The 23358-nt window shown below is 47.3% G+C and overlaps 1 protein-coding gene and 1 long non-coding RNA gene across 6 annotated transcripts in view; one reads left to right on the forward strand and one right to left on the reverse strand.

Moving 5' to 3' along the window:
- Positions 1-22524, reverse strand: part of LOC135261771 (uncharacterized) — a 46531-nt gene extending 24007 nt beyond the window's left edge. For both annotated transcript variants that reach the window (XM_064348379.1, XM_064348377.1), the window contains exons 1-5: positions 22300-22524; positions 21309-21569; positions 12439-12708; positions 5815-6126; positions 4938-5072 (exon numbers count right to left, since the gene is read on the reverse strand). In XM_064348379.1, coding sequence (XP_064204449.1) covers positions 4938-5072; positions 5815-6126; positions 12439-12708; positions 21309-21569; positions 22300-22357 — 1036 coding nt within the window. In that variant the 5' untranslated portion in view covers positions 22358-22524. The remainder of the gene's footprint in view (positions 1-4937; positions 5073-5814; positions 6127-12438; positions 12709-21308; positions 21570-22299) is intronic.
- Positions 1-23358, forward strand: part of LOC135261776 (uncharacterized) — a 137239-nt gene that overhangs the window by 25943 nt on the left and 87938 nt on the right. For all 4 annotated transcript variants that reach the window (XR_010332022.1, XR_010332024.1, XR_010332023.1 and 1 more), the window contains exon 2: positions 3978-4121. This is a non-coding gene — a long non-coding RNA (uncharacterized LOC135261776). The remainder of the gene's footprint in view (positions 1-3977; positions 4122-23358) is intronic.

Below are 23358 nucleotides of genomic sequence, written 5' to 3' on the forward strand. Positions count from 1 at the left end.
AGAAAGAAACGAGTCCATGCCCCCCAGAAGTTCCTCGCAAAATAACAGGAGCAATGGCTGTGCCTCCGCCCCTCAAAACTTCCGCACCATGCATTTTGCACATTGTGCAATTTTGATTTTGACATTAGCCACCAAGGAGCTTCAGGTAATAATTTGGCTAAACCTCTAGTTACAAAAGCCTACATTCCTAGATATTTTTTCAATTGAATACTATTTTTTTCATTAGTCCTATATGGTGTGCCTATATAAGCTGATTCAATTATTTAATTATTAAATAAAAATGGAAATCATGAACAGAAACTTGGTTTTATTCATAATTGACAGTGTTTTACATCGCAACATAAGCTTTTTTTTTACATTACAACATAAGTTTCTGTAAATACTTGAAAATGAAGACATGTTACAATATACAAAATAAATTATTTCCATTTTTCTTAAATAAGTGAATGCAATTCACTTATGGTTATCAGTTTGTATAAGCACACATATTATATAATGAAATATTAATCATGAATTGTTTTAAGCAGGTGTACTCAAACTTTTGACTTGAAAGTATATCATAATATAGCCCAGTGCAGTGCAAGTGATATTTTAGAATCAGGTCAAATTATACAATTTTGCCTGATCACTTCTACAGTCAAAACTAGAATTATGAAGGAAGGCTTATGTGTGTATGTGTGTGTGTGTGTGTGTGTGTGTGTCTCTTGCAGACTGTCGTGTGCAAAGCGAAGTGGTGCGAAAGCATGTGAACTAAGCATTAAACTGACTATTGTGGTACTCAAAATATTTTCCTAAGGTTGGCAGGTCTGCAAATTTATGAATTAATCCTAAACCTTATTAAGTCAAATATTTTGAATGGAAAAGTATTTCCTGCCATATTGCAAATCAAGCTTAGGATATAGGCATATATCAACAAATAATCTTGGGTGCAGAAGTTACTCATTTATTTCTATATTTGTTCGTTTAGGCATTAAGGTCTCTTTACATCATCTATAGGCTATTGACCGTGTCCAAAATATATTGGGCTGCTGCGTTCGTTGGGTATCTGGTCAGGGGCATGTCCACAGGTGGGCTGGGGTGGGCATTGCCCACCCAGAGATAAGCCTTGCCCACCCAAAGGAATCATCTGCCCATCCAATGAAAACTCTGAAAAAATCATCGTTATAGCTATGTTTTTGAGCGTTCATAGTTTTCTGTAATTTTGTCATTGGTCATCAAAAAATGCATTGCTTTCCTACTGGCCATTTTGATGGTGTGGGCGTGCTTAGTCAGTGCTGCTCCTTTACATTATCGCCAAACCATGGGGGTCCTACCCTACATACAGTGCAGTGTGTTGATATTGTGTGGTGACATAAATATCGTTACACCGTTTTTGTCATTTTTGTAAGTACTCCTGCACATTGGATTTGAAATGAAGCAATCACTATGGGGCTAAAGTGCAGACTGTCTAATCTGAGGGTATTTACATTCGTATGGCTGATCCATGTAAGAATTACAGCGTTTTATATTCATAGCCTCCCCTGTTTTAAGGGAGCAAATGTAATTTGACAAATTAATATAAGCAGAAATAAAGCTCTCATATTTAGTACTTGGTTACAAATCCTTTACATTCGATGTCTGCCTGACATCTGTGACCCATAGACATCACCAGATGCTGAGTATCTTCCCTGGTGATGCTCTGCCAGGCCTGCACTGCAGTCATCATCAGTTCCTGTTTGTTTCTGGTACATTTTGCCTCCAGTCTTGTCTTCAGCAAGTGAAACGCATGTTCAACTGGATTCAGTCCAGTCAAAGACACCGTCCACATTTTTTCCACAACTCATTTGCTGCTGTAGCAGTATGTTTGGGGTCATCGTATTGCTGCAAGATAAAGCACTGTCCAATCTGAGCTGATAAGATATTTCTGTCCACTTCAGAATTCATCCCGTTGCTGCCGTCAGCAGTCAGTGAAGACAAGAGAGCAGTTTCAGTGGCAGCTACACATGCCCAAGCCATGGAGCTCACTGCAGACATCCCATTGGTAACACTGCTGGGGGGGAGTCAGCACAGTGGGGCTGATGGCTTAAATCTCTTCCCCAAGTTGATTGGCTATTGTCCACCATTTGGGCCGCACTTTCCCACTAACTGTCGGGTCAAGTGACTGTGTTGTGTAATTCCTGCCATTCTGAATCAAATTGGGATTGGGATGGCAGGTATGCCATCCCGCCAAGTTTTGGGATGGCAGGTATGCCATCCCGCCAAGTTACGCCTTGGCGGGGGCATGCCCCATACCTATACAGCACCGAGAGTTTGGCACTTTTCAGGGTTCCCCACAGAAATAACCACAACAGCCACAGACACTCAGCCCTTAAAAACATTAAATTCTGTACATTCTGACCCCATTTCAACAGACAGATTTCATAAACAACTTCACATGTCCACACAATAAAGCCCCAAACTAAGGGGATTTTGCGTTTTCTCCTTCTTCTTCTTCTCTTTCTTCTTCTTCTTCTTCTTCTTCTCATTCTTCTCATTCTTATTTTTCCTGCCGCCTATCCCACTAATAACATGTCTCCCCATTGGACATTTTACCGACACCCGCCAAATCTTCACCTACACAACCCAATGAAAAACTTGTATACACACGCAAAATACCCATACCTTTTTACTCTGAAACATTTTTAGTACAAACAGCTAGTGGCCTAGTGGGTAAGGTTACAGTCTTGGGAACACAGGGTCTGAGGTTCAAGCCCAGCTAGGAACGCGTTTCTTTAACCTGCTTTTTATTACTTTTTATAGGGCCAAGTGACTTGAAAGAACTGAGGAAATATTGAGTAGCATTGCTTTGAAATACATCTTATGTCATTTCGGTGAGGCAAGATAGCTTATATTGTTTGTAGTACTGTAACTTGGCGTCATTTTGATATCAATACTTTTGAGTAACTTGGCATTTTTGTACGTTGAAAATGTGTTTTTTATGAGATAATATCTACCCAAACCACCGATAAATATTATTGTAGATTTACTGTGTAGTGGAACACATGGAAAAATGGCCAAGAATGTGCTTTTCTATTTTCTGTGTATGTTATTTGGAGGAGATGCTACACACTAGTAGTAAAGTTACCACACGGTTGCACACCAGTAGCAAAGTTACCACACAGTTACACGCCAGTAGTAAAGTTACCACACGGTTACACACCAGTAGCAATGTTACCACACAATTACACACCAGTAGCAATGTTAGCACACGGTTACACACCAGTAGCAAAGTTACCACACAATTACACACCAGTAGCAATGATAGCACACGGTTACACACCAGTAGCAAAGTTACCACACAATTACACACCAGTAGCAAAGTTACCGTACATAATTACACACCAGTAGCAATGTTAGCACACGGTTACACACCAGTAGCAAAGTTACCACACAATTAAAAACCAGTAGCAAAGCTACCACACAATTACACACCAGCAGCACACTTACCACACAATTACACAGCATGGTGGATGGCTTAGGAGCCAACCACAAGAGAATGGTAACACATGGAATGTTTACATTAATCATTAAAACACAATAACCATTAGCACTGTCATGTACATTCAATCATAAATTTTGTTACATTTAGTCCGTCGCCAATTTTGCTATATGCCCAAAATTATAGCCTTACTTGAGTCCTTGATATTGGTTCCGTTGTTGGAATGCTTCCTTGTTTCCTGTACAAAATATTTAGTGGAAAAGGGGAAGCTGTTCACCCTTTTCTTCTGTTCCAAGACACGCAGCTTGATCCTTGTCACAGGCCGCTTGCCTCGTGGGACTTGCTCTGCAGGTTACGTCCGTCATGCGTCGCTTTCCGAGTTCTTCAACCACCGCTAATTTCATAGCAACACTAATGCAATTCCTAATGGAGGCTAGTCATGGTCAGACTTTTTGCCATGGTTGAGTTGTGACTGCCTTTTTTTTAAAGCCATCAAGTTTTTTTCTTTTCTGAGATCCAGTTTTGTGTTTATAAGGCACTTTGATTCACTTATTTGTAGCTAGGACTCCTTGTGGAGCCAGAACTCCGAGAGCTGCAGGAAAGGTCAGTGAGGTAGAGACTGCAGGTTGATTGGAGTTCACTGAATCAGTGTCAGGGGCTGCAGGTCGGTAAGGAGTTCGCACAATCTGTCTCTGGCAGGTTGTTTGGGTTCAGGTAAGCTGGGTCAAAGGATTCAATGAAAAACTCAGTCAGAACCCCAGTTCAGCAGAGCTCAGGGTAGCTTATATAACATCCTCAGCTCATATCACACACTCAGGCTCATTTCACACACTCAGGCTCATTTCACACACTCAGACTCATATCACACACTCAGACTCATATCATACACTCAGACTCTTATCACACACTCATTTTACATGTTTAATCTCATTCTACAACCAACCAACTCACTATGACTGACTCAATTATTCTATGCATGTCGAGAGTTGAATTAATGTACACGTTTTATTTAATGTTACCTCAGTAACATGCATTTCAGCCAATTAAAAACTATATCAGGATTCCAGAACTGATGAAGATGCAGACATTCAGTCAAACACGCATACACGCGTACGCGCACACACACACACACAGACAAGGAACAGCACTGCAACACAGCAGACATATAAACAGGAGTAATTACAGTCTGAACCCTGGGCATCTGTACTTGATTATAATGACATTCATAAGAATTGAGTAAAGAATAGGAGTAAATATACACACTTCTAGTCGTCTCATAGTCTGGAACTGAGACACAGAGAGTTAGAATCATACACACAGCATGTCTGACTGTCACAGTGAAACTATTAAACTCTGTGAAATGTTTCCAGCTTTATTATGTCACTGTGCTGGTGCCTCTCAGAGTTAAGGTGTGTCGGTGGGTCTGTGTCTGTAACTCAGCCTCAGTGTGTCAGTATCTCTGTGTGTCAGTGACTCTCACCTGAGCTTCTCTTCTTCCAAATGACGACACCGATGACAGCGAGGGCGCGGATGAGAACGGCCAGCACACAGCCGATGATGACGCCCATGAGGGGGCTGCTGCCTTCAGGATTATTGTCAGGATTGAAGCTATGTGCTGCAGTCAGGGGAATCACATTGAACACACACACGCACACACACACACAATTCTTGATTAATACATTACATATATCACATCTTCTATCGTGAACTTGTGTCTAACCCACTACCATGCCTGACTATTTGTGTTAATCAGTGGTGAGTGTAGTGATTATACAATGATTATACAGCTCATATTACATAGTGTATTAAGAGCCAGAGGTCCTACAGAGTGAAGCCCAAATGTTTTTCTGCACAAATTATTTATAGATTTATTCCTGAATCCTGGGCATCAGTACCGTAATCTCACATCTCTCGCTCTCTCTGCCACTCCCTCTCCTCTCTCTTTCCTTCCCTCTCTCCCTCTAACTCCCTTCTCTCTCTCTCTTTCTCTCTCTCCCTATCAGTGTAGTGATTATACAGCTCACAGTAAATAGTGTAGTGAGAGTCAGAGGTCCTAAAGAGAGAAGCACAGTGTGTTTGGGCTAAACCTCTCAGTGTGTTCGTCCTGTTTGTGGCATCAGCAGGGGTGGGGGTAAGGAAGTATATAGCAGGTCAAGGGGGCCCCTTCAGATGGAGTGTGTGGGCATGTGTGACCGGGGGGGCTCTTTCTCAAAAAAAATTTATTCACAAATTATTTCTAGATCTATTCCTGAATCCTGGGTATCAGTACTGTGATCCCATCTCTCACTCTCTCCACTCTCTCCACTCACTCACTCATACTTGATCTCTCTCTCTCTCTCTCCATCTCTCTCACTCACTCTTGATATCTGTGTTCCTCTTGATGTTCTCCTCTCTGACAGGTAAAACGATGTCCTGTTTCAGGCTCTTGTGCTGTACAGTACAGGTGTAATTCTGGCTCTTCCAGTCCTCAGGCTTCACTCTCAGGTGAGATCTGGCCTGGAAAGTTCCGTCCTCGTTGGGCACCGTCCCCCCCAGCTCTACGTCCACATCCAGGTCCTCTCCGTTTCTCTGCCAGGTTACCATGATGTCACGGGGGTAGAATCCGGTCACATGACAGGTAATGACAAGAGAGGAGGAGTCCTTCTGCAGCAGAGAGACCTCAGGAGCAACTGAGAGAGAGAGAGAGAGAGAGAGAGAGAGAAGGGAACAGAGGGAGGGCAGAGGGTGGGAGATGGAGAGAAAGCACAATTTTATTGTTCAGTTTCATTTACACGGGAAGTGGGTTAAACTCAATTACAATACTCAGTCAATACAGCTAAGCCATTGTTCCTTTTTATTCCACAACAAACAAAATTTCATCAGCGTTGCACGACCATTCAAAATTAAAAATCACCATAAAAAGTCAACTACCCATCATCACCAAGCTGGTGCAGTTTTTCCAAAAGTCTCATCCAGAAAATCATTTATCTCCAGCAACGAGTAAAGCTGCTTTTCAGTTATCTGAGAACCAAGTTTAGACATACTTAAAATATCGGAAATAGCATCTTGGCGCTTCTTTTCTTCACCATCATTAACTTCTAACAGTAAGTCCACAGACACCAACAAATCAGTATTTGTCCCCAGTTTGGTACTCTAGGGTTAAATTCTGACTGTCCGTGGATTTTGATCTTTGCCTGCCATCTGGTGGAGTCTTAAAGATCAGAAGGCTGTAAACACAGCTGAAAAGACAATTTCCCCACAATCTGGAGATTGCTGTGGGACAATCTCGCAACCTTTTTACCCCACCAACACTGGTGTCGACAGGAACGAGGATAAACAGATGACCAGGACAGGGTCTGTTTTCATGTCGTAAAAGCACCCACAGGTCCCGTTGGGTCAGATGGGAACCTGGTTGACCATTACCCACAACTGGATGGATGTTGCCTATGCCCTGTTAATCAAGGTGTGTCGGATGGGCCTGGATAGGCATTTGTTTTTAATGATACTGAGTAGAATGAACTTGGCAGGACTCACTCCTTTTTATGGAGCAGTCTTACAAGTGTGGCAGATATTTTCTGTGTCAAGGGAAAACACCACTACCCCTGATTTTTGGACCCTTGAGGAGCCTTTGTTTTTTAATCGGGGGCAACATAGCTCAGGAGGTAAGAGTGCTTGTCTGGCAGTCGGAGGGTTGCCGGTTCGATCCCCTGCCCTGGGCGTGTCGAAGTGTCACTGAGCAAGACACCTAACCCCTAATTGCTCCCAATGAGCTCATTGGTACTTTGCATGGCAGCCTTTAACCGTTGGTGTGTGTGTGAGTGTGTGTGTGAATGGGTGAACGAGAGGCATCAATTGTAAAGCGCTTTGGATAAAAGCGCTGTATAAATGCAGTCCATTTACCATCCATTTAATCCATTACTCCATATTGGCACAGTTGATTCACCAACGGTGCGATCTAGCCTGTTGGAGGCCGGCATTTCCAAGATTCGTTATCTGCGGACGGCTGATGGGTGGCTGGCAGCAGAACAGGTGGAAGCCCTGGCGGGCTTTAAATCTGTCAGAGGACGCTGGAAGAACTTGGATCCTCACTGCCCAGACCCATGCAGGATTATCTAGGCCTCCCATTAAAAGTATTGATATCAAAACCTACGCCACACTGACCTCCTTTGAGATGCTGGAGGATTCCGATGTTCTACAACTCATCACCTCTCATCGTGCAACCACCTGTCCACTTGACCCCATCCCATCTACAGTTCTCCAATCCATTTCCAGTGAGTTCCTTGCCTATCTGTCCTCCATTGTTAATTCCTCTCTTTCCTCTGGTCATGTTCCCTCTGATTTTAAGATGGCTTGTGTTACCCCACTTCTCAAAAAACCCACCTCAGACCCCTCTGATGTAATGAATTATCGACCCGTATCGCTTCTACCCTTTCTGTCCAAAACCCTTGAACGAGCAGTTCTTAAACAACTAACCTCTTTTCTCCATCAGGACAACCTGCTAGACCCTCACCAGTCTGGCTTCCGATCTGGGCACTCAACAGAGACTGCGCTCCTAGCTGTGACGGAGGCACTTGCCACTGCAAGAGCCTCACGCCTCTCCTCTGTCCTGATCCTTCTTGACTGCAGCTTTCGACATGGTCAACCATAAAATACTCCTCTCCACCTTGGCTGGGATGGGCATTGCCGGGACTGCCCTGTCTTGGTTCGCTTCCTATCTTGCAGATAGGTCCTACCAGGTCACCTGGGGGTCTGCCTCTGCTTCTCATCCCCTTGTTACGGGAGTGCCGCAGGGATCTGTACTGGGTCCTCTGCTGTTCTCCTTATACACCAGATCTCTTGGTTCAGTTATTAATTCACATGGCTTCTCCTACCATTGTTATGCAGATGATACACAACTCTTCTTCTCTTTCCCCCCCTCGGCCACACAGGTCAATGATAAGATATCTTCCTGCCTGGCTGACATCTCCACCTGGATGGCCAGCCACCATCTGAAGCTCAACCTCAACAAAACTGAGCTGCTCTTCTTCCCGTGCAAGACCTCCTTACTTCGTGAGCTCTCAATCACGGTTGATGACACCACAGTGACTGCCTCTCACTCTGCCAAGAGCTTGGGGGTGGTCCTGGATGACCAACTGGACCTCAAGGAGCACATCAAGGCAACATCACGGTCCTGCAGATTCCTTCTGTACAACATCAGAAGGATTCAACCATACCTGACGACGCACTCCACCCAGCTGCTCGTCCAGGCTACGGTGACCTCTCACCTTGATTACTGCAACTCTCTCCTTGCAAGCCTGCCAGCTTGTGCCATACAGCCACTACAGATGATTCAGAATGCCGCTGCCTGACTCATATACTGATGTTGCCTTGATGTGCTCCTTGAGGTCCAGTTGGTCATCCAGGACCATCCCCAAGCTCTTGGCAGAGTGAGAGGCAGTCACTGTGGTGCCATCAACTGTGATTGAGAGCTCACGAAGTAAGGAGGTGGGGCGACATAGCTCAGGTAAGACCGATTGTCTGGCAGTCGGAGGGTTGCCGGTTCAAACCCTGCCCTGGGCGTGTCGAAGTGTCCTTGAGCAAGACACCTAACCCCTAACCCCTAACTGCTCTGGCGAATGAGAGGCATCAATTGTAAAGCGCTTTGGATAAAAGCGCTATATAAATGCAGTCCATATACAACCTTCCCAAATTCTCCCACGTCATTCCTCTGCTGCGATCACTCCACTGGTTACCGGTCGCTGCCAGGATCCGGTTTAAAGCACTGACCCTTGCCTACACTGCTGCCAACAGGACAGCCCCCATCTACTTGCAGGACATGACTCGATTCTATGTGCCTGATCGACCACTCCGCAGTGGTCGCCACGGCAGCAGGGCGCCTTGTAACCCCTCCCACCCGCCCAAAGGGATCACAGAGCTTCTCCACCCTAGCTCCCCAGTGGTGGAACGAACTCCCCGTCCCCCTCCGAACCTCCCCCTCACTACCCATCTTCCGCCGTGGCCTGAAGACTCATCTCTTCAGACTATACCTAGACTAACCACCACCACGCTGTATATTTCACTCTAACTCTCCCGCCCCCCCCCCCCCCCTTTCATGACACTTGTTACATGTTGCCCCATCCCAGCACTTTTTGGTAATTTGTATTTGTCCTAATACTGTAGCTTACTCTTCTGCCTAGTTGGCTTTGCAGAGGTTAGGTCTGAATAGTGTTCACTGTGTGAACTAAACTGTGTTCTTGGCTGGAAATAGCTGTACAAATTAAGTATTGTACCTTACTGAACCTGTGTTTAGCAGTTGTCTATGACCATGAAATGCACTTTTTGTATGTCGCTTTGGATAAAAGCGTCTGCCAAATAAATGTAATGTAATGTAATGTAATGTAAAATTACACCAAGTTACAAGAAACAATATTGGCTATCTAACCTCAAAAATTAAACAAGCTGTATTTCCAAAGCTATGCTACCCAATGTTTCCTAAATTGTTTTGGCCCAGAAAAGAGCCATACCTTTTATCGAGCATTTAAAAAATAGGCCATAGAACTCACTATTATATAAAGCTCTAAAAACTGAAGAGGTCAGCCAAGCAAAGTATCCCCTCAGTCAGCTGGTGCTGAACCTCTCTAAACTAACCAATACTAGCACAAACCAGCTTCAGGTCAGCACTGCTTCACAGCTGCCAATGAGAGTCAACCAAAATATGAAACAAATCAAAAGCATATATTTGGAACACTGGAAGACCAGTGCCAAGTCCCAAAATAAACAGAATTGTTATCAGTCCCTAAACAGAGAATACACACAGGCAGATTATCTGTTCTCTGTCAGAGACACAAAGCAGAGACAGATCCTGACCAAGTACAGGCTCAGTGACCACACCTTAGCAATTGAAAAAGGTAGACATAAAAAGTCCTAGTTGCCCAAAGAGGGACGTTTATGTGGTCACTGTAAGACTGGAGAGGTACAGACAGAGACCAGGGGTTCTCAAACTCAGTCCTGGGGGACCACTGTGTATGCTGGTTTTCATTCCAACCTCAACTGCAACCCCAGGATTTTAACAAGCAAATATTTCATGTTTTAGAGCTGGGGGTCCCAGTCTTATCCAGAAAGGGCTAGTGTGGGTGCACACACCTGATTCTACTAATCAACCACTAGAGACTTTGCTAAGCACCTTGATTCAATGTGTAAATGTTATAATTACAGTTATATTAAATTCTTTCAATAATGTATATATACATATCTTATACATATTTTTAGCTGCGACTATACCTCGGTCGATCGGTCGGTCCACAAAAAGTGTCCCACCCCGTAGCGGCCATAGTTTTCGCCCCAGAAGGCTGAAATATGGCATGGACGTTGGTCATGACCGAAGGTAGAGCTGAGTAACTTTCATCACATTATTTCATTATTGTGGCACATGAGTAAAGCATTGAATATCAAAAGGGGACATTAGAAATCAATCAATTGTTCTATTTCCAATCATTTTTCCAAATACATGTCTTTTTATCATTGAACACAAGCCTGTCTCTTAGCCTAAAATGTGACCATAACAGTTTAAAAAAACAAAATTTTTTAGATAAGCTTATCACTTAAGCACCAGTGTGGCCATAGCAGTCGTTTTAATCTATTTAACATACTATTTACATGCGTAACTAATGCATTGGCCGGTTGGAATTGTGCAACACATGGTGTCAGAGGGGTGCGTTCGTAAATTCACTCCGGTGGTGTCAGTGCTCTCTTGTCGTTTAGAAATTAGCGCTGCTCTCAGAGCCACACCGACCGCTCCAGCTGAAGGGCCGGTTTGTCAGTGTCTGAACCCCATAATGGCTGACAGTGTGGCAAAATGTGACAGTTGGGTTATTTGGCAATATAGGTAGTGTTATTCAACACGCAGGAACTTACAGTAACATCGGTACATCAATTAATTAACATAAACATTAAATAATATTATATGCGTTAATTTGCGTAATTTTTTTAACATGTTATTTTTATAATTAATTCATTAATCGAAATTAATGCATTAATTTGACAGCCCTAATATATATATATATACAGTATATACTCTTAGTTATTATATTTTGCTGAAATGAATTTTGCTGAAATGAATTTTGTAGTAATTTATCTTCTTTTCTCCAGCAGGAGTCTCTTTCTCTGCAGGCTGCAGCAGGAGAATGCCCGGTGCATGCACAGGCGTGTGCACTGGTCGCTTCCGGGTGCAAAATAATTACCTCCCCTATAAAAGATGGTGATTCGCGGCAGCAGGAGCTCTCTCTCTCTCTCGTTGTTCCTATAGACACGCTACATGGCAGCACACTGCGACCATGCTCTGTTCATTTGTTTAACTCAGTTATAATTGATCTTCACTTTCTACCTCGATCCAAATATCACGTCCAAATACCTGGTAGACTGTGTGGTTAGTGATTTCTTTTGCACTTTTGTTTGTTGTAGCTAGTCAGGGTAGGGTAGCAGCAGACCGGAAGACTCGCTTACCCTTTCTCCCCTTTAATTTGTTCTTTCTCTTATCCCATCCTCGACGCAAGTGAGGGCAGAAATTATTCTATTCACACAGCTCAGCCTGGTTCTGGACTGTGAGCGCTAGGCTAGACCTGCTGGCTCTGCCCTGTCTACCTGTTTGTATGTGGGTTTGTATTGTATTGGGTTTGTTTTCGTGTCATTTAATAAATATACGTTGTGGTGTTTTAAACGTGTTTGGCTTTTGTGCTGACAGTCGGTTATAGTAACTCGGCAGTCTTGGGCCATAACAGCATTTCATGCCAATAAAGCATATTTAACTGATTTGAAATTGTGTGTGTGTGTGTGTGTGAGTGAGTGAGTAAGTGAGTGAGAGAGAGAGAGAGTATTAAGGGTGTAAGAGGGTCAGGGACAGTGTGAGGCATGTGAAACCCATTCAAACTCATGTCTCTTTTTTCTACATAGAGATTGCAGATGCCAATTGATCTATGCGTAATGAGCTTTTCCTGAACAGTCTGAGCAGCAGAGTTGTGCTGTACCTGTTCTCTCCAGAGTGCTCCTGTAGCTCACGTACTTCTTCAGCGACTCAATGCAGATGTGGGTCTGGTAGTACTTGCAATTCTCAAGCTCAACTGGATTACATTTTACTGCACTGATAGACTGCTGCTGTGCAGGTAGAATGAAATTCCAGTTTTTCATGTCATCAGTGAGGAAGTCTTTCCCGTCGTATCCATAACGTTCAATCCCTCCTGTCTCCCCGGTCTCATCATTCCACTGACAACCAACAATCCACTCGAGAATGTGCTTACCTGAAGATAGAAAACACACACTGTCACTGCGCACATCCCACACACACACACACACTGTCACTGTGCACATCCCACACACACACACACACACTGTCACTGTGCACATCCCACACACACACACACACACACTGTCACTGTGCAAACCCCCCCCTCCACACACACACACACACACTGTCACTGTGCACATCCCACACACACACACACACACACACTGTCACTGTGCAAACCCCCCCCCCCACACACGCACACACACACTGTCACTACGCACATCCCACACACGCACAGACCGTCATTGAGCACATCCCACACACACACACAGTCATTGCGCACATCCCACACACATACACACACCGTCATTGAGCACATGTCACACACACACATATGGTCAGTGAAAACATCCCCCCCACACACACACACACACACTGCGCACATCCCACACACACGCACAGACCGTCATTGAGCACATCCCACACACACACACAGTCATTGCGCACATCCCACACACATACACACACCGTCATTGAGCACATCCCACACAAAGATACACACCGTCATTGAGCACATCCCACACAAAGACACACACACACACACACTATTACTGCGCACATCCCACACACACATACACACACACACACCGTCACTGAGCACATCCCACACACACGCACAGACCGTCATTGAGCACATCCCACACACACACACAGTCATTGCGCACATCCCACACACATACACACACCGTCATTGAGCACATCCCACACAAAGACACACACACACACACACACACAATTACTGCGCAAATCCCACACACACATACATACACACACACCGTCACTGAGGACATCCCACACACACGCACACACACACACACACGGTCACTGCACACATCCCACACCCACACATGCACACACACTGTCACTGAGCACATGTCACACACACACACACAGTCAGTGAAAACATCCCACACACACACACCCCCACACACACACTGTCACTGCGCACATCGCACACACACACACACACTGTCACTGGGCACATCCCACACACATACACACACCGTCATTGAGCACATCCCACACACACACTGTGGCGCCCCGAGGCCCTGTCGGTGCTCCACAGGAGAGCACAAGAAGCACCAGGGCGGCCGGGCCTACCGCCACCGGCGACTGCTGGGACAAGTGGTGAGTGGGCATTACCTTCCGAATGAAATATTGGAAGGTTTCAGGACCAGGGACAGCAAGCTGCAGACCAGGTGAGCTCCAAGGATCAGCACCAAGGACAGGGCTGCAGCAGAGTGCAGGTATGTGGAATTTTCCACTCTGCTGCAGCACACCTGAGACTGCTTCAGTTGATTACCTCACAGAAGGTATAAGGAGCAGCACAAAGGAGTGAGGGTGAGGGCTGCGCGGGACTAGGGAGAGCTATTGCGCCTGGCGTCTCTCCTCATCGGTTCATGGGGCGGTAAGCGGCTGTGAGCCAACACGGAAAAAAAAAAAAGAGGAATTGTAGGATTGCGACGTTCAACCTTTTTGCAGACGGGAAGGAGTGGTCTCCCCGCGCTGAAGAGGACAGGGGGACTGACAGAAAAGTCCGGCAAGGCAGAACGGAGGAAGGAGTGGAGACCGACCTGGAGCGTGCTGGCCAGTGCCCGAGCTCACGCACCTAACCACTGTTCACTTTGTTTTCCCAGGAGGATTGTACTCACCCTGGGGAGGAAGACTGATACCCCGACCGGGAAGAAGTTTCTGTTATTTTTTGCTTCCCCTTCCCTTTCCCCCTACAATTAATACAATTAAATGCGTTTTCTGTTAACTGATCCTGAGACTCACTGCACTGGTTCTTATACTGCTGTGGCAACTGCAACCTTGGGTGGTGAGGAAGGCCACATATGGTGAAGAATGCGGACATTCCAAATCCACGCTACGGGTTGACCGGACAAGAAGGAAACCAGCAGTGAAAAAAAAAAAAATGGAGGAGGCTATTAAAGCACTCCTGCAGACGCAGGAAACACTGCAGGTGGCACTGACTGAATTGTGTTCCAGGACAAGGGAACGGGAGAGGAACCAGAAGCCGCGGGATGTGCTGACAAAGTTGACCCCCGAGGATGACGTGGAGGCCTACCTCGAGCTGTTTGAGCGGACGGCCCACAGAGAAGGCTGGGCCCGAGGAGACTGGGGTGGTACCCTGACACCTTTTCTGACCGGGGAGGCCCAGAAAGCCTGCCGGGACCTCTCGGCTGTGGAGGCGGAGAGTTACGGCAATCTCAAAGTGGCCATTTTGGCTCAATATGGCTACAGCCTGCCGGCAAAAGCCCAACGATTCCATCAATGGACGTATAACCCCAACCAACCCGCGAGAGCACAAATCGCTGCCCTGAGTCGTGTAACCCGGAGCTGGCTTGTGGAAGGAAACGGGCCCCCCCTCCTGGACCGAGTAGTGCTGGACCGATGCACCCGGGCCCTACCCCCAGATGCCAAGAGGTACGTTGGCCAACAGGGGCCGCAAAGTATTGACCTTTTAATTGCGTTGTTGGAAAACCACCAGGTCACACAAGAGATGCTGCGGACCAGCCGACCCGAACCCCTAAGAGGCACCGCCGGGACATCCAGGACAGAGAAGGGTTATGGCAGGAGAACAACCGGAACCCCGGAGCCGCGACGACCTGGACCCAACCCGCCCCCACCCCGGGAGAACCGGGACAGACGACGGTGCTATTCCTGTGGAAGGGAAGGCCACTTCGCACGAGACTGCCCCGACAGAGACGAACCCATGCCAACGGCAGAGACGTCGGAACCCCCGGCGTTCCCCTGCAGGTACATCACCACCTGCTGGGCACATGAGGGAGCAAGAGCACCAACCTTTCCCGTGAAAATTGCAGGGCGAGATACTGAGGCCCTACTCGATTCCGGCAGTATGGTGATGCTCGTCCGACCAGAGTTCGCTGGAGTCGCCCGAGGTGAGGAAATTTCCGTATCCTGCATTCACGGTGACACCAAGCGATATCTCACCGCCACCATTGACATGTCCACTCCAAGGGGGACGGTGGCCATACGGGCAGGGGTGGTAGAGAACCTGCCCGTCCCGGTCCTGGTGGGCCGGGATTGTGTCATATTTGATCAGTACTGGAAGGAAGCTCCGGCGAACCGCAACTCAGAGTCCGGCCGCAGGATCCAGAAGCGACGCACCCAGAGAACAGAGGGGGGCGCTCAACCAGCCTGGACGGGCCTATCTGGGGGAGACCCAGCCGAGACGGTGGACCCGGACGTAGAGGTAAGAGGGCCCACACCCGGCCCTGAGGACACCACCGCCACCGCATCAGAAGCCGGAGCCGAGAATCCAACAGCCCTGGAAGAGGTGGGTCCGAGCGAGACCTTCTCCGAGTTCTCCCACCGACAGAGGGACCCAACCAGAGACCACAGCCGATTTGGGACGGCACAGCCAACCTGGCTCAGGCATGGAGGGATGTCCAGGAGATCGAGGGGCAGCTACAACCAGGGGTGAGTGAAACGACAAACCCACATTTCACGGTTGATCAGGGGCTGTTATATCGGGTATATAATGCCAAGGGAGAGTGTCACAAACAGCTGTTGGTTCCCAAGACTTATGTCTCAAAGGTCCTGTATCTTGCACACACCCACCTCCTGGGGGCGCACCTGGGAGTCGAGAACCTATGAGCGTATCCTTCCACGGTTCTACTGGCCTGGCGTAAAGAGAGCCGTCGAGGAGTACTGTCGCCACTGCGCAGAATGTCAGCTCCACAGCCCCAAGGTGAATTATAAGAACCCACTAATACCTCTGCCTATCATTGATATCCCCTTCAGCAGCATCGCAATGGACATTGTGGGCCCGCTCCCACGGTCCAGCCGAGGACACAAATATATACTGGTCATCCTGGATTATGCTACCCGGTTTCCAGAAGCTGTTCCATTGAGGACGGCCACCGGGAAGACGGTAGCCAGAGAACTGTTCCTGTTGTTCAGCCGGGTGGGTATAGCATCAGAAATACTCACTGACCAGGGATCATGTTTTATGTCCACAGTACTGAAGGCGATGTCGCACCTGTTAAAGGTGAAACAGCTGAGGACCTCAGTCTATCACCCGCAGACAGACGGGTTGGTAGAGAGATTTAACCGCACCTTAAAACAGATGCTGAGGAAAATGATAGAGACAGATGGTAAAGATTGGGACCAATTGCTTCCCTATCTAATGTTCTCCATCCGGGAAGTACCGCAGGGGTCCACAGGATTCTCCCCCTTCGAACTGCTGTATGGGCGGCGACCCCGAGGAATGCTGGACCTAGCCAAAGAGACCTGGGAGCAGCAACCCTCGCTCCATCGCACGGTCATTGAACACGTGGAGCAGATGCACCAACGGATGGCCTGCATATAGCCTATGGTCCGGGAGCACATGCAGCAGGCCCAGCTGGCCCAAGCCCGGGTATACAACCGCGGAGCCCAGGTGAGAGAGTTTAAGCCGGGGGATAAGGTGATGGTTTTGGTTCTGACACACGAGTGTAAATTTCTGGCTAAATGGCACGGGCCGTATGAAGTGACCGAGAAAACTGGACCAGTCAATTACAAGGTCAGACAGCCGGGACGGCGGCGTACCACCCAAATATACCACATTAACTTACTCAAACGGTGGTATGAAGCTGAACAACCGCCGGCCCAGGCGCTCGCTGCTCATCTCTCTCCCCAGGTCACACCCGAGGTAACCATGGGGAAGCAGCTGACGACTCACCAGGTCCAGGACCTCCGAGAACTCCTGGATCGGAATCGAGATGTGTTCTCTGACCTACCCGGGCGGACCTCGATAACCGAGCACGACATTGTCACTGAACCGGGGAAGAAGGTTAGACTGAGGCCGTACAGAATCCCCGAGGCCCAGCATGAGGCTATCAGGGAAGAGGTCAAAAAGATGCTACAGATGGGGGTCATTGAAGAATCCCGCAGTTCCTGGAGCAGTACAATAGTTATTGTACCCAAACCAGACGGTAGCCGTAGGTTTTGCAATGACTTCAGGAAATTAAACGAAATTTCACGTTTTGATGCATACCCCATGCCCAGGGTAGATGAGCTGATAGAACGGCTGGGGCCGGCCAGATTCCTCAGCACCTTGGATCTCACCCGCGGGTATTGGCAGGTTCCACTTTCCCCCCAGGCTAAAGAGAAGACCGCCTTTGTGACACCGGATGGCCTTTTCCAGTACAGAGTCCTGCCCTTTGGAGTCCACGGGGCACCGGCGACCTTTCAACGCCTTATGGATCAAGTTCTCCGACCCCATCAGGAATATGCGGCCGCATACCTCGATGACATTGTGGTCCATAGTGCCAACTGGAAGGTCCATCTGGCCAGGCTGGAGGCCGTACTGGGGGCCCTCCGGGACGCTGGACTGACGGCTAACGCAACCAAATGTCGCTTGGGGTTAGAAGAGGCGGACTACCTCGGGTACACGGTCGGACGGGGGTGTGTGAAACCCCAACCCACGAAGGTGGAGTCAATTGCAACATGGCCCAAGCCCCTGACCAAGAAGCAAGTGAGAACCTTTCTAGGCCTAGTTGGCTATTACAGACAATTCATCCCCAATTTTGCATCCATAGCCGCACCCTTGCATGACCTGACTTCAAAGAATCGTCCCAACCGAGTCAGCTGGACAGCAGAAGCCGAGGCCGCCTTTGACACCCTGAGACAGACCCTCTGCAGCGAGCCAGTTCTGGTAACCCCGGCCTTCGACCAGACATTTGTCCTACAGACAGATGCTTCCATGGGGGGGGATTGGGGCCGTGCTCTTGCAGATACGCGAAGGGGCCAAACACCCGGTCACGTACATAAGCCGTAAGTTAATGAAGCACGAACGGAATTACGCTACGGTAGAGAAAGAATGTTTGGCAGTCAAATGGGCTATGGACAAGCTGCGGTATTATCTACTGGGTAGAGAGTTCGTACTGATCACCGACCATGCCCCGCTAAAATGGATGGCTGTGAATAAAGATAACAATTCTCGTGTCACTAGGTGGTTTCTGAGCCTACAGAACTTCCGCTTCAAGGTCGAACATCGGTCCGGGAAGCTCCATGGGAATGCTGACGCCCTCTCCAGACGGGGGGAATGCCTATGGTCCGGCGCTCCAGGTGACAGCTTGGAGCTGAGGGGAAGGGTATGTGGCGCCCCGAGGCCCTGTCGGTGCTCCACAGGAGAGCACAAGAAGCACCAGGGCGGCCGGGCCTACCGCCACCGGCGACTGCTGGGACAAGTGGTGATTGGGCATTACCTTCCGAATGAAATATTGGAAGGTTTCAGGACCAGGGACAGCAAGCTGCAGACCAGGTGAGCTCCAAGGATCAGCGCCAAGGACAGGGCTGCAGCAGAGTGCAGGTATGTGGAATTTTCCACTCTGCTGCAGCACACCTGAGACTGCTTCAGTTGATTACCTCACAGAAAGTATAAGGAGCAGCACAAAGGAGTGAGGGTGAGGGCTGCGCGGGACTAGGGAGAGCTATTGCGCCTGGCGTCTCTCCTCATCGGTTCATGGGGCGGTAAGCGGCTGTGAGCCAACACAGAAAAAAAAGAGGAATTGTAGGATTGCGACGTTCAACCTTTTTGCAGACGGGAAGGAGTGGTCTCCCCGCGCTGAAGAGGACAGGGGGACTGACGGAAAAGTCCGGCAAGGCAGAACGGAGGAAGGAGTGGAGACCGACCTGGAGCGTGCTGGCCAGTGCCCGAGCTCACGCACCTAACCACTGTTTGTCTTCCCAGGAGGATTGTACTCACCCTGGGGAGGAAGACTGATACCCCGACCGGGAAGAAGTTTCTGTTATTTTTTGCTTCCCCTTCCCTTTCCCCCTACAATTAATACAATTAAATGCGTTTTCTGTTAACTGATCCTGAGACTCACTGCACTGGTTCTTATACTGCTGTGGCAACTGCAACCTTGGGTGGTGAGGAAGGCCACAACACACACACACACACTGTCACAAAGCACATCCAACACACACAAACAGACCGTCATTGAGCACATCCCACACACACACACACACACAGTCACTGAGCACATCCCACACACACACACACACACACACTATCACTACAGACATCCCACACACACACACACACCGTCACTGAGCACATCCCACACACACACGCACACACACACAGTTACTGAGCACATCACACACACACACACACACACACACACTGTCACTGAGCACATCCCACACACACACACTGTCACTACAGACATCCCACACACACACACACACGTCACTGAGCACATCCCACACACACACGCACACACACACAGTTACTGAGCACATCCCACACACACACACACACACACGTTTGTATTGCTATACTTGTGAAGACTTCCCATTGACTTACATTTATTCCGTAACCTCTAACCCTAACCCTAACCCTAACCCCAACCACTACATGCCTAACCTTAACCCTAACCTTAACCTAATTGTAACCCTAACCTTAACCCTAAGTCCTAAGCCTAAAACAGCCTCTTGAACTTGTGGTGACCAGCAGAAAGTCCCCACCTTGCGTAGTTTTCCTCATCTTTCTATCCTTGTGGGGACATTTGGTTCTCACAAAGATAGTAAAACATGCCCACTGTCACTGAGCACATCCCACACACACACACACACACACACACAGTCACTGTGCACATCCCACACACACATGGACACACACACATACAATCACTAAGCACATCCCACACACGCACACACGTGCACACACACTGAGCACATCCCTGACACACACACACTGTCACTGTGTACATTCCACACGCACACACACACACACTGTCACTGAGCACATGTCACTCACACACACACACACGGTCAGTGAAAACATCCCACACACACACACATGCACACACACTGAGCACATCCCTGACACACACACACACACACACACACTGTCACTGAGCACATCACACACACACTGTCACTGCATACATCCCACACATACACACACACTGTCACTGCACACACCTCACACACACACTGTTACTGAGCACATGTCACACACACACAAACACACACTGTAACTGTGCACAACCCCCTCCCCCCCCCCCCCCCCACACACACACACACAGTCACACTGATCCCACTGATACTACAGCATTAAGCTCTGATCCCAATGAGACAACAGCGTTAAGCTCTGATCCCACTGAGACTACAGTATTACGATCTGACCCCACTGTGACTACAGCATTAAGCTCTGATTCCACTGAAACTACAGCATTAAGCTCTGATCCCACTGAGACTACAGCATTAAGCTCTGATTCCACTGAAACTTCAGCATTAAGCTCTGATCCCACTGAGACTACAGCATTAAGCACTGATCCCATTGAGACTACAGCGTTAAGGCCTGACCACCTCAGAGGGAATTACCCTGTTTATTACACAGCTAATTACCTTATACAACAATATACTTTCAGACATCAAGCTATGGGGTCAGTATGTGTGTATACACATGTTGTGTGTGTGTGTGTGTGTGTGTGTACTGTATGCATGTGTCTATTTGCATGTGTTAAGAAGTCTGTGAATTTGTGAGCAGGGATATGTATCCATATGTGTATTTTAATGTGTGTCTGTGCTTACCCTGAGTTGACTTGTAATGCTGCATTGCAATTCCAATATTGTCTTTGAAGATATGATGTGCATAGAGCGCTTTCTGAGTCTGTTTGTCCCAGTACTGCTTGTCCACTGATTTTTCCATCCACTCAGTCTGGGGGATCATCCTCCTGATGTTGCTGTCATACTGCACAAACTGCTCATCATTCACCAAACCTGTGATGATGAACTCTGGGGAGTCAGTCTCCCCAGTGACAACAGTGTAGATGTACTTCAGAGAGTGAGAGGCTGTGGACACAAACACACCTAATAAATTACAGTATTTAACAGACACACTTACCTAAACAGCATCAGACTGACAGCATTTTCTTAAAAATTCATTTACCCAGTTGGACATTTAGGAAATCTTGTGATCACTATCAAGTTCAGAATAAAAAGGAATACAGAGACAATTTAAGAGCTGAAGATTTCTGCATGCCATTAATTCAGTATTCAAAAGCACAAATTATACTTGCTGCAACTGAACACCAAGAAACTGCATCTCAGAAAATGGCTTCTGAACTAAAGCAAGTCAGAACCATTTCTGTTACTAACATAAAAATGTAATCAGAGTAACTCAGTTGCAGCAAGTCTAATCAGAAACAGTTCCCTCTCCCAGTGTGCCTGTCTCATTGCATTCTCCGATTAGTTCTGTGGTTTTTGGTTGCTGCACTTGTATGTCTTGTTAGCCTAGTTCTGCTCAGCTGCACAGTATTTAATGGAAGATACGCTTATCATGGAGGTGAAGATGTCCACACCATATAAATTCAAAGGTCTGAGATGTAATATAGAATAAAAACTTAGCAGTTATTACATTAACGGTAGTTATTACATTATTGGCTGCTACACATGTCCGATACAGGCCTCGCATATGCTTCCTGTATTAGGCACTGACTGCATGCGGAGCTGCGAATCAGAAACTAACTTCAGCGTCGTATTTATTTCTAATATAGGCTATGTATAATTCAGCTTAACTTACCCGCATTTCCCCCGCAAATGCCACATAGCACGACACAAAGAAGAGCGAGGACTCCCATTCCGAGGAAAATGTTCAGTTAGATTTGCAAGTTTGCGTTCTGCAGGTCTTCCACGACGTCCTCGTTGAGTTGTAACAGAAGCGATGAAATCAGGAAATGAACAGGTTGGTAAATGAATGGGTAGCCCTTAGCCAATAGTAAACACGCAGAGACGAAGCGCCAATAACCTCTGGGGCAAACTGATGAAAATAGGCTCGGCACTGAAACTGAAAGCAAAATTCGATTGAAGGCGCTCATAATGGAATAGTAATAATAATAGTAAAAGAAGAAGAATATAGCCTCCTTTATTATGTACACCTGCTCGTTAGCGCAAATAATCCCCTTCCTCAAATAGAGAATCCTGTGGCTGCAATCAGCAGTCAGTGAAGACAAGTGAGCTGTTTCAGTGGCAGCTACATATGTCCAAGTCATAACACTACCTCAGTCAAGTTTCACAACTGAGGAGGTGCTTTGGATCATGAGCATTTTTTTTTTTTTTTTTTTGCGGTGAACCCTCTCTGGTTATGCCAGTGTGCCCTTCCCTTTATGGTAGTCTATGGTAATGAGCTGCTTTAAGCATTCTGCCAAAAGCAGAACATGCCCTTCTCTCCCAGCTGATGAGTCATGCGGGGTGGAGCCTATGCAGGGGCAGCTGCATTTCCCATCCAATCAACAGGCACTCTGAGTAAATGGCTAACAGTTAGCTAGCTTGTCCAAGAAGGTGCTTTTCTGTGTTCCATGTGTGTTATTTGGAGGAGATGGCACACACCAGTAGCAAACTTGCCACACGGTTACACAACAGTAGCAAAGTTACCACACAATTACACACCAGAAGCAAAGTTACCACACGGTTACACGCCAGTACCAAAGTTACCACACAATTACACACCAGAAGCAAAGTTACCACACGGTTACACACCAGTAGCAAAGTTACCACACAATTACACACCAGTAGCAAAGTTACAACACAGTTACCCACCAGTAGTAAACTTACCACACGGTTACACACCAGTAGCACACTT

This window comes from Anguilla rostrata, chromosome 8 (assembly GCF_018555375.3).
Source record: "Anguilla rostrata isolate EN2019 chromosome 8, ASM1855537v3, whole genome shotgun sequence".
In the NCBI taxonomy this organism is placed as follows: Eukaryota; Metazoa; Chordata; class Actinopteri; order Anguilliformes; family Anguillidae; genus Anguilla; species Anguilla rostrata.